The 14,776-nt window shown below is 44.3% G+C and overlaps 1 protein-coding gene across 1 annotated transcript in view; it reads right to left on the bottom strand.

The window, feature by feature from the left end:
• The window catches only part of CCDC14 (coiled-coil domain containing 14), a 172,560-nt gene that overhangs the window by 127,887 nt on the left and 29,897 nt on the right, over positions 1-14,776 (bottom strand). The window contains 1 exon segment of the mRNA XM_033945697.1: positions 14,301-14,376. Within this exon segment, the coding sequence (XP_033801588.1) occupies positions 14,301-14,376 (76 nt within the window).

Below are 14,776 nucleotides of genomic sequence, written 5' to 3'. Positions count from 1 at the left end.
ACATTGGCATCTAACGAGCCACAGTTCATTTCCAAATCACTGATTCCTTACAAACCTAACCGTTCCCTACGATCATCTGAACAAAATCTCCTCTCGGTACCGTCATTAAAGATTATTGGGACCAGAAGATCAGATATGTTTACAGTTATGGGCCCTCAATGGTGGAATACTCTGCCTCAGTATATTCGATCTGAACAAGATATTGTAAAATTTAAAATACTGTTAAAGACCCATTTATTTAAAGATGCCTATGATTTTTAACATTAGTTTTTTTCAACTAATTTAAAATTTGTTTATTTCATTACATTGTGCTTTGGTTTTATAAATCCCCTCCTTTTGTTTTTTCCTTTTTTTTAACTAATCCCTAATATTGTAACTTTTAACCCTATTCCTCAAACTCATGTCTGAATTGTTTTAAATTTGAAATTTGAATTTATTTTGTAAGTTTCTTCTATCTAAATTATAATATGTACATCGCCTAGAAATTGTAATAGGCGATTCATCAAAAATTAAATAAACTTGAAACTTGAATGCAGTTTACAGAATTATATGGCGCAGGACCTGCTTACATTGGAAAGTTGGTGCTCAACCTGGCAGCTAGGCTTCAATGCTAAGAAATGTAAGGTCATGCACCTCGGAAGCGGAAATCCATGCAGGACGTACTTCTTGAACGGAGAAACTTTAACTAGGACTTCAGCAGAACGAGATTTAGGAGTAATCATCAGTGCAGACATAAAAACTGCCAATCAAGTGGAGAAGGCTTCATTTAAGGCAAGGCAGATATTGGGTTGTATCAATAGAAGTTTCGTCAGCATAAAGCCTGAAGTTATAATGCCGTTGTACAGGGCCATGGTGAGACCTCATCTGGAGTACTGTGTGCAATTCTGGAGGCCACATTACAGTAAAGATGTGCGTAGAATTGAATCGGTTCAGCGGACGGCCACCAGGATGATCTCGGGGCTCGAGGGTCTCTCGTACGAAGAGAGACTGAACAAATTGCAGCTCTACACTCTCGAGGAACGTAGGGAGAGGGGAGACATGATCGAAACATTTAAGTACCTCACAGGACGTGTCGAAGTGGAAAATGATATTTTCTTTCTCAAGGGACCGTCGGCCACAAGAGAGCACCCGCTCAAACTCAGGGGCGGAAAATTTCATGGCGACACCAGAAAGTATTTCTTCACAGAGAGAATGGTTGATCATTGGAACAAGCTTCCAGTGCAGGTGATCGAGGCAGACAGCGTGCCAGACTTTAAGAATAAATGGGATACCCATGTGGGATCCCTACGAGGGTCAAGATAAGGAAATTGGGTCATTAGGGCATAGACATGGGGTGGGTAAGAAGAGTGGGCAGACTTGATGGGCTGTAGCCCTTTTCTGCCGTCATCTTCTATGTTTCTATGTTAGGTGCAGGAACTGGCTTCAGTTGCAGAACAATGGGCTTCCTGCTTCCCCAATATGACTCAGCTCTCTTGCAAGTCTGAGCTACATGGTGTTCCTGGAAGTTCATGTTGGTCTCATGGTTTCAAGTCTCATGAGACTTAAAACCGCAAGACCAATCCAAACTTATGGCACTACTCAGCTCAAACTTACAGATATCTGAATTGTGTGTGTGTGTGTGTGGGGGGGGGGGGAAGAGAGCAGAAATCTTGCCATAGGTGTCAGCTCTGTGATGCTAGAGCACCCCCTAATATTCTTTCCAGCACTGCCCAGATATCAGAGCTGAAATCTTCTCAATTTAGAGCTGCAGGGAAAAGCAAGAAGAAAGGGCGTATCTCTGTAGCATAAGAACATAAGAATTGCCGCTGCTGGGTCAGACCAGTGGTCCATCGTGCCCAGCAGTCCGCTCTCGTGGCGTCCCCTAGGTCAAAGACCAGTGCCCTAACTGAATCCAGCCCTACCTGCGTACGTTCTGGTTCAGCAAGAACTTGTCTAACTTTGTCTTGAATTCCTGGAGGGTGTTTTCCCCTATAACAGCCTCCGGAAGAGCATTCCAGTTTTCTACCACTCTCTGGGTGAAGAAGAACTTCCTTACGTTTGTACGGAATATATCGCCTTTTAACTTTAGAAAGTGCCCTCTCATTCTCCCTATCTTGGAGAGTCTATTCCCTTCATTATCTTGAATGTTTCGATCATGTCCCCTCTCAGTCTCCTCTTTTCAAGGGAGAAGAGGCCTAGTTTCTCTAATCTCTCGCAGTACATCAACTTCTCCAGCCCTTAACAATTTTAGTCGCTCTTCTCTGGACCCTTTCGAGTAGTACCGTGTCCTTCTTCATGTACGACGACCAGTGCTGGACACAGTATTCCAGGTGGGGGTGTACCATGGCTCAGTACAGCGGCATGATAACCTTCTCCGATCTGTTCGTGATCCCCTTCTTAATTATTCCTAGCATTCTGTTCGCCCTTTTCGCCGCCACCACGCATTGCGCGGATGGCTTCATTGACTTGTAGACCAGTACTTCCAAGTCTCTTTCCTGGGGGGGTCTCTCCGAGTACCCCACCAAACATCCTGTATTCGTATATAAGATTTTTGTTACCGACATGCATCACCTTACACTTATCCACGTTAAACCTCATTTGCCATGTCGCAGCCCATTTCTCGAGTGTGTTTATGTCCCGTTGCAGGTCTTCGCAATCCTTCTGCGTCTTCACTACTCTGAATAGATTCTTATTGTCCGCAAATTTAATCACCTCGCTCGTCGTACCAATTTCCAAGTGGTTTATAAATATGTTGAAGAGCACGGGTGCAAGCACCGAACCCTGCGGCACTCCACTCGTGATGCTTTTCTAGTACGAGAATTGTCCTTTTACACCCATCTGTTTCCTATCCGCCAACCAGTTTTTTTTATCCACATGAGTATTTCACCCTCAATTCTATGGCTCGCAATTTTTTGAAGTAGTCGTTCATGCGGGACCTTGTCAAATGCCTGATGTAGACTGGAACACACTCTCAGCGACAAATTGTGACAGCAGGAGGATATTAGCGTCTATGAAGGGAGTACAGCTCAAACAAATGGTGCTAGAGCCTACAAGGGCCCAGGCCATCCTGGACCTAGTACTTACGAATGGGGAAAGTGTCTCGGAGGTCTCGGTGGGAGAAACGCTAGCCACCAGTGACCATAACATGGTATGGTTTAACCTTAGGAAAGGCTTCCCTAGATCTCAAACAAGAACAAGGGTACTCAATTTCCGGGGCACTGACTTCGAACGCATGGAAGATTTCGTTCATCAGAAGTAACCGATAATGTGGAAGCTATGTGGTCAACCTTGAAATTGACCGTTCAGGAGGCAACTGTCCGCTACATTAAATCGGTAAATAAACAACAAAGAAACAAGAGACCCAAATGGTTCACTGATGAGGTCTCATACCGCTTCAAGGAGAAGAAAAGAGCATTTCTCTCATACAAGCGCACTGGGGAGAAAGAAGCGAACATTGAATACAAGACAAAGTCCGCAGCGGTCAAAACAGCAGTCAGGGAGGCCAAACTTCGAATGGAAGAAACTCTAGCGAAGAATATTAAGAAAGGGGACAAATCCTTCTTCAGGTACATTAGCGACAGGAAGAAGAACACAAATGGGATAGTACGCCTTAGAACGCCAGACGGGAGTTATGTGGAAACAGATTCAGATAAAGCTAAACTGCTGAATGATTACTTCTGCTCTGGCTTTACCTGTGAGGCACCAGGGAACGGGCCTCGGTTGGAAACAAAGCAAAGCATGGAAGATCCATTTCAGAATTTTGAGTTCACAACTGCTGATGTTTACAGAGAACTGTCAAGACTCAAGGTGAACAAGGCCATGGGGCCGGACAATTTACACCCACGAGTGCTCAGAGAGCTATGCGATGTTCTAGCGAAACCGTTAGCCATGCTCTTCAATCTGTCCCTAAGTACGGGGAGAGTCCCCCTGGACTGGAAAACAGCTAACGTCGTTCCTCTGCACAAAAAGGGATGCAGAGCAGAGACTGCGAACTACCGACCAGTGAGTCTCACATCAATTGTGTGTAAACTCATGGAAACTCTACTTAAAGGAAAATTAGACACGATTTTGGATGAGGGAGACCTAAGGGATCCCCATCAACATGGATTCACTAGGGGTAGGTCATGCCAATCCAATCTTATCAGCTTCTTCGATTGGGTGACGGGAAAGCTGGACCTGGGAGAGTCTCTGGACATAGTGTACTTGGATTTCAGCAAAGCGTTTGACAGTGTCCCGCACCGCAGACTATTAAACAAGATGAAGTCGATGGGTCTAGGCGAGAAGCTAACTGCATGGGTCAATGATTGGCTGAGTGGAAGACTTCAGAGGGTGGTGGTCAACGGCACCCTCTCTGAGACATCGGAGGTAACTAGCGGAGTGCCGCAGGGCTCGGTCCTGGGACCATCTCTTTTCAACATATTCATAAGGGACTTGACCCAAGGGCTTCAGGGTAAAGTAACACTGTTCGCCGACGACGCCAAACTGTGTAATATAGTAAGTGAAAACAATCTTAAGGATAGTATGACGCAGGATCTGATCACGTTGGAAAATTGGTCCTCGACATGGCAGCTGGGCTTCAACGCTAAGAAATGTAAGGTCATGCATCTCGGCTGCGGAAATCCATGCAAAACTTACACCTTGAATGGAGAAACACTAGCTAGGACTTCAGAAGAACGGGACTTGGGTGTGATCGTCAGTTCAGACATGAAGGCTGCCAAACAAGTGGAGCAGGCCTCATCCAAGGCAAGGCAAATGTTGGGATGTATCAATAGAGGCTTCATCAGCCGTCAACCTGAAGTCATAATGCCACTCTACAGAACCATGGTGAGACCTGGAATACTGTGTGCAATTTTGAAGACCACACTACCAAAAAGACGTGCTTCGAGCTGAGTCGGTCCAGCGAATGGCCACTAGAATGGTCTCCGGACTCAAGAGTCTCCCATACGAGGAAAGACTGGACAAACTGCAGCTCTACACTCTTGAGGAGCGTAGAGAAAGGGGAGACATGATTGAGACGTTTAAGTACATCACAGGTCGTGTCGAGGCGGAAAGCGATATATTCTTCCCCAAGGGACCCTCGGTCACAAGGGGGCACCCGTTCAAACTCAGAGGAGGGAAATTTAATGGTGACACCAGGAAGTATTTCTTTACAGAAAGGGTAGTAGATCACTGGAACAAACTTCCGGTGCAAGTGGTCAAGGCCACCAGTGTACTCGACTTTAAAAATAAATGGGACATCCACGTGGGATCCCTACGGGCGTCGAGCTAAGGAACTGGGTCATTAGCACTCAGACTTGATGGGGTGGGACAGAAGAGTGAGCAGACTTGATGGGCTGTAGCCCTTTTCTGCCGTCATCTTTCTATGTTTCTAATGCCTTCTGAAAATCCAGATATACAATGTCGACCGACTTGCACTTGTCTATCTGCCTGTTTACTCCCTCGAAGAAGTGCAGCAAGTTCATCAAACAAGATCTTCCCTTGCTGGCTGGCTGGTCCTCATCAGACTATGCCCGTCAAAGTGATCAATGATGCAGTCCTTTATCAGTGCCTCTACCATCTTTCCCGATACCGAGGTCAGACTCACCGGTCTGTAGTTTCCCAGATATCCCCTTGAACCTTTCTTGAAGATCAGCATAAAATTCGCCATCTTCCAGTCTTCCGGAATCTTTCCCGATTTGATCGACAGATTGGCTATTAGTTGAAGCAGTTCAGCTCCTTTCAGTTCCTTGATTACCCTCGGATGGATGCCATCCGGTCCCGGGGATTTATCATTTTTAAGCCTATCAATCTGCCTCTCCCTGCAGCCTATATTGGTCAGACATTCCTTAGGTAGCCAATAAGCTGCAAAGGAAATAGGACAGTACATTAGGAGTCACCACTGATCAGATATTTTTTATCCAGCCAATAGGCCACAGAGAAAAGCTAGACAGAAGGTGGGTGTCTCCTAAGCTACTGGTCCTACCTTCCCCTGCAGCCTAATGGCTGGCTAAGGAAGCCGATCAAAAAAAGTCTCAAGAACAATTCTCATAATGAACAAATAGATCTTTTTAAAATATGTAAATCCATTTGTTGATTTATGAGAATTTATTTTTGAGGCTCCTTTCACTCGGTTTTCTGAAGCAGCCACTTGCAAAACATGGCCCCTGTCAAGGTTAGGTTCATGTTTGTTCTACATGATAAAAGTACAAATTTTTCTATAAGCAAATATATATTTTTACAGTGCAATACCCATAAATGTGTGCTATGATTAGAATAACAAACGGATCAATCAATTTTTGAAAACTTCATGGTCATTCTGTGAAGAGTTCCACTATGAGCACAATTTAAAAAGACTTCTAAATATTTTCTGTAAATGAATAGTGGTAACATTATAGACGAAAACAAGAGAATTGACCCAATCTATATATATAAAATCGGAGGTATGTATGTGTGTGTGTATGTGCCGCGATCACGCAAAAACAGCTTGACCGATTTGAACGAAACTTGGTATGCAGATCCCTCACTACCTGGGATGATATGTTCTGGGGGTATCGCGGCCCACCTGCACACGTGGGCGGAGCTACACACATAAAATCAGATTTCACCCATTCATGTCAATGGAAAAAATGTAAAAAGCTGCCATTCTCACTGTAATTCAAAAACGGCTTGACCGATTTGAACGAAACTTGGTATGCAGATCCCTCACTACTTGGGGTGATATGTTCTGGGGGTCTCGCGGCCCACCTGCACACGTGGGCGGAGCTACAAACAGAAAATCAGATTTCACCCATTCATGTCAATGGAAAAAATGTAAAAATCTGCCATTCTCACAGTAATTCAAAAACGGCTTGACCGATTTGAACGCAACTTGGTATGCTGATCCCTCACTACCTGGGGTGATATGTTCTGGGGGTCTCGCAGCCCACCTGCACACGTGGGCGGAGCTACAAACAGAAAATCACATTTCACCCATTCATGTCAATGGAATAAATGTAAAAAGCTGCCATTCTCACAGTAATTCAAAATCGGCTTGACCGATTTGAACGAAACTTGGTATGCAGATCCCTCACTACCTGGGGTGATATGTTCTGGGGATCTCGCGGCCCACCTGCACATGTAGGCGGAGCTACAAACAGAAAATCAGATTTCACCCATTCATGTCAATGGACAAAATGTTAAAAGCTGCCATTCTCACTGTATTTCAAAAACGGCTTGACCGATTTGAACGAAACTTTGTATGCATGTCCCTCACTACCTGGGCTGATATGTTCTGGGGTTCTTGCGGCCCTCCTGCACACGTGGGCGGAGCTACAAACAGAAAATCAGATATCACCCATTCATGTCAATGGAAAAAATGTAAAAAGCTGCCATTCTCACAGTAATTCAAAAACGGCTTGACCGATTTGAACGAAACTTGGTATGCAGATCCCTCCCTACCTGGGGTGATATGTTCTGGGGGTCTCTCAGCCCACAACTCTATGTTGCTTGCTCTGGGGTGGGTTCCCCCATCAATTTATATGTTCTTGCTCCTGGAGGTGAAACTAAAAATTTTGTTTATAATCACGTTTTGCGTTAGTTGTATTGTATTCATTTTGTCAAATATTTCACATTATAATTTGAATATTGTACTTTTTATTAAGCTGTAAAACAATAATTTCATTCACCACTATAAAGTATCTTTATTTGAATCCATTTACAGTGTTATTGCTATAATTAAATACCCGTGCAACGCCGGGTCATCAGCTAGTAAGAACATAAGAATTGCCCCTGTCGGGTCAGACCGGAGGTCCATCGAGCCCGGCAGTCCGCTCACGCGTCGGCCCCTCAGGTTCAAGACCTGATAGTGCTTATACCCTAAAACTGTCATACGCTTTTCGCTTATGACCTGTAGAGTAACCTTCTATCTATACCCTGTAATCCCCTTTGCTTCCAAAGACAAGTCCAAAAAGAAACAAAAAACAATGTGGAGAAATGATGTTCCTGAGATAGACTTTATTAATATTAAAATATTAAAACTTGGCAAACCACATTAAAAATTCTAGGACGCAGCCTGATGAAAAGCTTTGGATCCTGTACCCAACATGGTCCATGTTTCGACAGAATGTCTTCTTCAGGAGTCCCTATGAAGTCCTATAGTAAAGATACGTGGATAAAAATGCCAATCAGAAATAAACTATTCCGTAGAAGCTGTGTGCAGGACATGGGCTCAAAAAGCCAAGTCCTGCACATCATTTCTCCACATTGTTTTTTGGTAACATTATAGAACTAATGATTCTAACTAGTTATGTATCTATGGGATTTGTTTTGATATTGGATTAATTTGTTCTTTTGGACTGTTTCATTAATTTTTTGGGTCACACCCAAATATAAAACATCAAATTATGCTTGTGCAAAAGGAGAAAAATTAAAAAGAGCAGAGGGAGGGAAAGAGGACAATGAGGAGCAAGAAAAAAAATGAAATTAGAGGAAACTCAGTGAAAGCTTTATGAACCCTTACCCTGCCTGAGACTCTGAATCTGTGCTGTGTGTTATTCACAGCCTGGGAAAATCTTTCTGCCATCCATTGACTCCGATTTCGTTCAAGTGTCAGAGCTTCCTCCACCCCTGCCTGAGATGCCGACTTCTGACTATGCACTACTTTGGTAGGACTATGTTGTTTCCAATGAATTGAGCTTAGACTGTTAAGTTTACAATTGGTGCTTGATATGTTTGTTTGTTTTTTTTTAAATTTGTTGATATGTTCGCTTAATAATTCCTGAATTTTTAATCTGCTTTTATACCTTTTCTGTCAGTTCTTATGTTGTTTTAGGTATACTATCCCTATTTGATATTATTGTTTTTACTTATCTTTTAATATGGATTTTATTTTTTGGTTTGTTGGGCTCCTACTTTGTCTGAATGCCAGCAATGTCTACTCAGTAGGTTTATCCCCTCCAGACTTTTCAGAATCAAATTTTATTAGATAATAATGATTCAACGACCCTTTTAGATTCTCTTACTCCAGTTCCTGTCCTTTATTGTAATTCTAGATCTGTTTGTAATAAACGGCAGATCATTAAAGACTTGTTATCCGATTTAGATCCAGGTCTAATGTGCATCACTGAATCATGGATTTCCCTGAAAATTGTAGGCACTAGAAGACACAATATGTTTTTGGTAATGGCACCTCAATTGTGGAACTCATTACCTCAATATATTAGAGAAGAAAAGGATCTTACTTCCTTTAAAAACCTACTTTTTAAAGACGCTTTTAACAGTTAAATTTTAAACATACGACCAAATGCTTTAGGTCTAACTTTTTACCCTTCCTTTCGTCTTTCCCCTTTTTGTTTATTCTAAGAAAGAATTGTAACTTTTCCCTCCTTTCCTCCCTCCCTCATGTTTGTTTTATACTTGTAAGTCTGAAGTTATTTTGTTGGTTTTTACAACCATGTCTTTTTAGAAAGTTATACATCGCTTAGCAAATTGAATAAGCGATTCATCAAATAACAATAAAAACTTGAAACTTAGTTTACGAATGCTGAATAAGGTTAGACATCTTTTTCATCATCGACATTTTTCTGACTTGGTCCAATCAATTAGACTAACTCGACTTGATTACTGTAACGCTATCTATCTTGGCATCACAAAAATCTGTCTTCAAAGATTACAATTAATTCAGAATACTGCTGCGAAGCAAATCTTTGGAAAAAAGCAAATTTTTACCATGTGACCCCTTTGCTCCAGCGTCTTCATTGGCTCCCAGTTTATTTTAGAATTCAATTTAAATGCGCTTGTATTTCTTTCAAAATTCTACATGGTATCTTTATTCCCCCTCATTCCTTTATTATGGAACTAGTGTTTAAGCCCGTTACATTAACGGTGCTAGAGTAGATGTCTGTCTGTCTGGTTTGGCTTTTTTTTCCCCTTTGTCTCTCTCTCTTTGGACGCTGTCTATCTGTCATTCTTTCTGTCTGTGTCTCTCCTTGGCCCCCTGTCTGTCTGTGTTTCTTTCTGTCTGTCTCCCTGGCCCCCTGCCTGCCAGTATTTTCTGTTGCGCCATGCCTGCCTGTCTCTTCATGGCTCCCTTCTGTTTCCCCCCTCCCAGAGCAAAGCATGATTGATGTCTTCCCCCTAGCACACCCCTCCCCCCAAAGCAGCCCCCTTTCCCTCTCCCCCTCCACTTTTTACCAGCATGGGACACATGATTGCTGTCCGCCCCCCAGCACACCCCTCCCCACAAAGCAGCCCCCCTGTCTCTTGTTGTGCAATGCCTGCTTGCTCCGTGGCCCCCTTCTGTTCCCCCCCTACCGTTCTTATCCTCCTTTGTGTCTTCTGGCCCACCGTCATGAACCGCTGCCGCCGCTCCTCTTCAACCAAGCAGCCTGTGAAGTTCGCTGGCCGGCTGTAGCGAACCTCGCAGGCCGCTCTCCACCTCGGTAGCGCAATCGCATCAGAGGGAGCATGCTACCGATGTGGAGAGCGTCCTGCGAGGTTCGCCGGCTGCTTTGAAGAGGAGGGCAGACAGAAGAGTGGCAGCGGGCCTTACAGTGCTCCCTGGTTGCTGTGGAGAGGTCTGCCGCTTCAGTGGAAGACGATGCCTGGAGGAGCAGGGAGGCCCGCGCACGCTACCAGTGGGCCTTACAGTGAGTGAGGGCAGGAGGGGGGAGTCGTCAGCGTGTTCCAGAGAGAAAGAGAGAGAGAAAGAGAGAGAAAGAGAAAAAGAAAAAGAGAAAAAGAAAAAGAGAGAGAGAGAGAAAGAGAGAGAGAAAGAGAAAGAGAGAGAGAAAGAGAAAGAGAGAGAGAGAGAGAGAGAGAAAGAGAAAGAGAGAGAGAGAAAGAGAGAGAGAAAGAGAGAGAAAGAGAGAGAAAGAGAAAGAGAGAGAGTAAGAGAGAAAGAGAAAAAGAAAAAGAAAAAGAGAGAGAAAGAGAAAAAGAGAGAGAGAGCGAGAGAGAGAGAGAGAGAAAGAGAGAGAGAGAGACACTCATAAGAACATAAGCAGTGCCTCCGCCGGGTCAGACCATAGGTCCATCCTGCCCGGCAGTCCGCTCCCGCGGCGGCCCAAACAGGTCACGACCTGTCTGAATCACCAGAAGTGGCTCCCTTGCCACCTTGGTTTCTCATTGAAGTCCTATCTTCCCATCGAAGTCCTAACCCTCCGGTCTTGCACATGCACGACCTGGTTGGGTTTCTATACTTATTACCTGGTTAGCTTTCTATACTTGTGTTACATCCCAGCTCCTCCCTCAGTATCCCACGATCCCTTTATCCCTCAGGAATCCGTCCAATCCCTATTTGAATCCCTGTACCGTACTCTGCCTGATCACTTCCTCCGGTAGCGCATTCCAAGTGTCCACGACCCTTTGGGTGAAAAAAAACTTCCTTGCATTTGTTTTGAACCTATCTCCCTTCAGTTTCTCCGAATGCCCCCTCGTACTTGTTGTCCCCTTCAGTCTGAAGAATCTGTCCCTATCCACCCTCTCTATGCCCCTCAAGATCTTGACGGTCTCTATCATATCTCCCCTGAGCCTCCTTTTTTCCAGAGAGAAGAGCCCCAGCCTATCCAACCTCTCGGCGTATGGGCAGTGTTCCAGCCCTTTTACCAGTTTCGTTGCTCTCCTTTGGACTCTCTCAAGTACCGCCATGTCCTTCTTGAGGTGTGGCGACCAATACTGAATGCAGTATTCCAGATGTGGACGCACCATCGCTCGATACAATGGCATGATGACTTCCCGCGTCCTGGTTGTTATGCCCCTCTTTATGATGCCCAGCATCCTGTTGGCTTTTTTCGAGGCTGCTGCGCACTGTGCAGATGGCTTCAGTGATGCATCCACCAGCACACCCAAGTCTCTCTCAAGTCTGCTGTCTCCCAACAATGCCCCCCCCAATTTGTAGTTGAACAACGGGTTCTTTTTCCCTATATGCATGACCTTGCATTTTTCCACGTTAAAGCGCATTTGCCATTTGTTTGCCCAGTCTTCCAGCTTGTCCAGGTCCCTTTGCAGGTCCTCACACTCCTCCCTGGACCTAACTCTGCTGCACAGTTTGGTATCGTCTGCAAATTTTATAACCTCGCACTTTGCCTCCTTTTCCAGGTCATTGATAAATATGTTGAAGAGTAACGGCCCCAACACCGAGTAACGGCACACCGCTTGTGACTCCCCGCCAGTCAGAATATTGGCCTTTCACTCCGACCCTCTGCAGTCTACCCGACAACCAGTGCTTGATCCATCTGTGCACATCCCCTCCCACCCCGTGGTTCCACAGCTTCCTAAGCAGCCTTTCATGTGGCACCTTGTCGAAAGCCTTTTGAAAATCGAGGTAAATGATGTCTATGGGTTCCCCATTGTCCACCCGACTGCTTATTCCCTCAAAGAAGTACAGAAGGTTCGTTAGGCATGACCTTCCCTTACAGAATCTGTGCTGGCTTGTTCTCAGTAGGCCATTCCTCTCGATGTGCTCGCAAATGCCGTCCTTGATCATAGCTTCCACCATCTTCCCTATAATTGAAGTCAGGCTCACCGGCCTGTAGTTTCTGGGGTCACCCCTCGATCCCTTCTTGAAGATAGGTGTGACATTCGCCAATTTCCAGTCCTCTGGTACCTCACCAGTTTTCAAGGATAGGTTGCAAACATGCTGGATTGTGCCCGCTATTTCTTGTCTTAGTTCCTTCAGAACCCTTGGGTGGATCCCGTCCGGGCCCGGTGATTTACCGCATTTTAACCTGTCTATCTGTTTGAGGACATCCTCCTTACTTACCACTATGTGCTCCAATTTTTCGGCCTGTTCCCCACTCATGAGCTCCTCTGAGTCCGGTATATTAGATGTGTCTTCGCTCGTGAAAACCGACGAGAAGAACGTGTTCAACCTCTCAGCTACCTCTTTATCCTCCTTAATCACGCCCTTCCTATCCCCATCGTCCAACGGCCCCACCTCCTCTCTCGCTGGTCGCTTCCCCTTTACGTAACTGAAGAATGCCTTGAAGTTTTTCGCCTCCCTGGCCAGCCCCTCTTTGTATTCCCCTTTCGCTTTTCTAACCTCTCGGTGGCATTCCTTTTGGCATTTCCTGTGCGCCTGGTGATTTTCCTCCGTTGGGTCCTTTTTCCATCTCCGGAAGGATACTTTTTTGTCATTTATTGCCCTCTTTACTTCAGTTGACATCCAAACCGGGTCCTTTGATCGCTTGTTCTTGCAGCCTTTCCTGAAACTGGGGACGTACATTCTTTGTGCTTCCTGCAGGGTGTCCCTGAATAGGGTCCAGGCGCTTCCCAGTCTCCATCCTAAAGATGTTTCTGAGCTTCCTCCCCACCATTTCCCTCATAGCAACATAGTTCCCTTTCTTGAAGTTGAGCACAGTTGTTGCGGTCCTCCTTACTATGGGTGTCCCCCTTTCTAATGTGAATCTGATCGCGTTGTGATCACTGTTGCCTAGTGGTCCTCCCACTTCTACCCCTTTTGCAGGCCCCCCTAAAGCAAAGGTAGGAAAAATGATTTTATTTTAAATTTAGTGATCAAAATGTGTCCGAATTTATATCTGCTGTCTATATTTTGCACTATGGCCCCCTTTTACTAAACCGCTATTGCGGTTTAATAAAAGGAAAGGGGGTATATTTGTCTATTTTTGTTTAGTTGTTACTGAGGTGACATTGCATATTTTAAAGTCATCTGCCTTGACCTACTAAACTAAACTAAACCTTAAGTTTGTATACCACATCATCTCCACAGAAGTAGAGCTCGGCACCTCTTTGAAAAAAAACCCGAATATAAATGATAATGAACATTTTAGCTGCGTACAGTGTGCTTTGTGGTTTTTAAAAAATTTTTATTGTTGGTAGTTCATTTCGACTTGGTCATTTTAAAAGTAGCTTGCAAGCCAAGAAAGTGTGGGCACCCCTGCTGTAAGGCCATTGACAAGATAACTACTGGGTGGGGTGGGGGAGCCCAATCTTGGCCCACAGGACTTCATTCGAGGGGTTTGCAAAATGCAGGGAACTTGAGACACTTCTGCTAAAGAGAAGGACAAGTACCTTTTGAGGTTTTTGCCTCTCTTTACTTACTTCTTTCCTCTTGCTCAGTTCTCCTCCCCACCTATATGAAGGGCACTCAGGGGTTCTCATTGGGAGATGCCAATTTACCTTACAAACAGGTAGGACAATGGCAGTGCTGAAGCCCAGATGCTGATCATCCCTCCCCCATAGATGCAAGGGCTCTCTGGTTAGTCTTATCTGGCCTGGTCTAGCAGGAGAATGAAGAATTCATCAGTTTATATCATCTGCTCTCTGATAACCAAAATGAAAAGAATTAGCCTTGAAATTTCAGTTCCATTACGGTGTATGCATCCTTTGATAATTTGCCTTATTACCTGATCTTCAGAGTCAGTGGAACAGAGAGAGTAACCAGAATCCACAGAAGTAGTAAAAACCTTTCTTACAGCAGCCCTAAAATAAAGATTAATGTATTCATTAAATGTGTATAGCCAAAAAACCCAGCATATGTTGAGAGAGAGATCATATAGCCTATCCACACTTCTTTGTAAAAATCTTACGATACTAGGATGGTCCAGATTTGACCAGTCAATCAATCTAATCATTTCTAGACCACTCAATACTACTGGTCCTAAATGGCTGACAAACAGTAACATACTAACATACATATCTATGCAGCTAAAAATCTTTTTAAAAAAGTTTTCAATTTCTTCTGAAAAAAAGATAAGAACTCATCCTTAGTTCTAAAAGTTAATTGTTCTAAACTGAAACTGAAAAATATGAAAAGGAGGCTTTTCAGTGTTTGCTGTATCAGAGATCAGAAGGAGAAGGAAAAAAAATAATAATAGAATGA

The sequence above is a fragment of the Geotrypetes seraphini genome, chromosome 5 (genome assembly GCF_902459505.1).
Source record: "Geotrypetes seraphini chromosome 5, aGeoSer1.1, whole genome shotgun sequence".
In the NCBI taxonomy this organism is placed as follows: domain Eukaryota; kingdom Metazoa; phylum Chordata; class Amphibia; order Gymnophiona; family Dermophiidae; genus Geotrypetes; species Geotrypetes seraphini.
The sequence above is the reverse complement of the archived record's forward strand: the minus strand, read 5'-3'. Positions and strand labels throughout refer to the sequence as shown.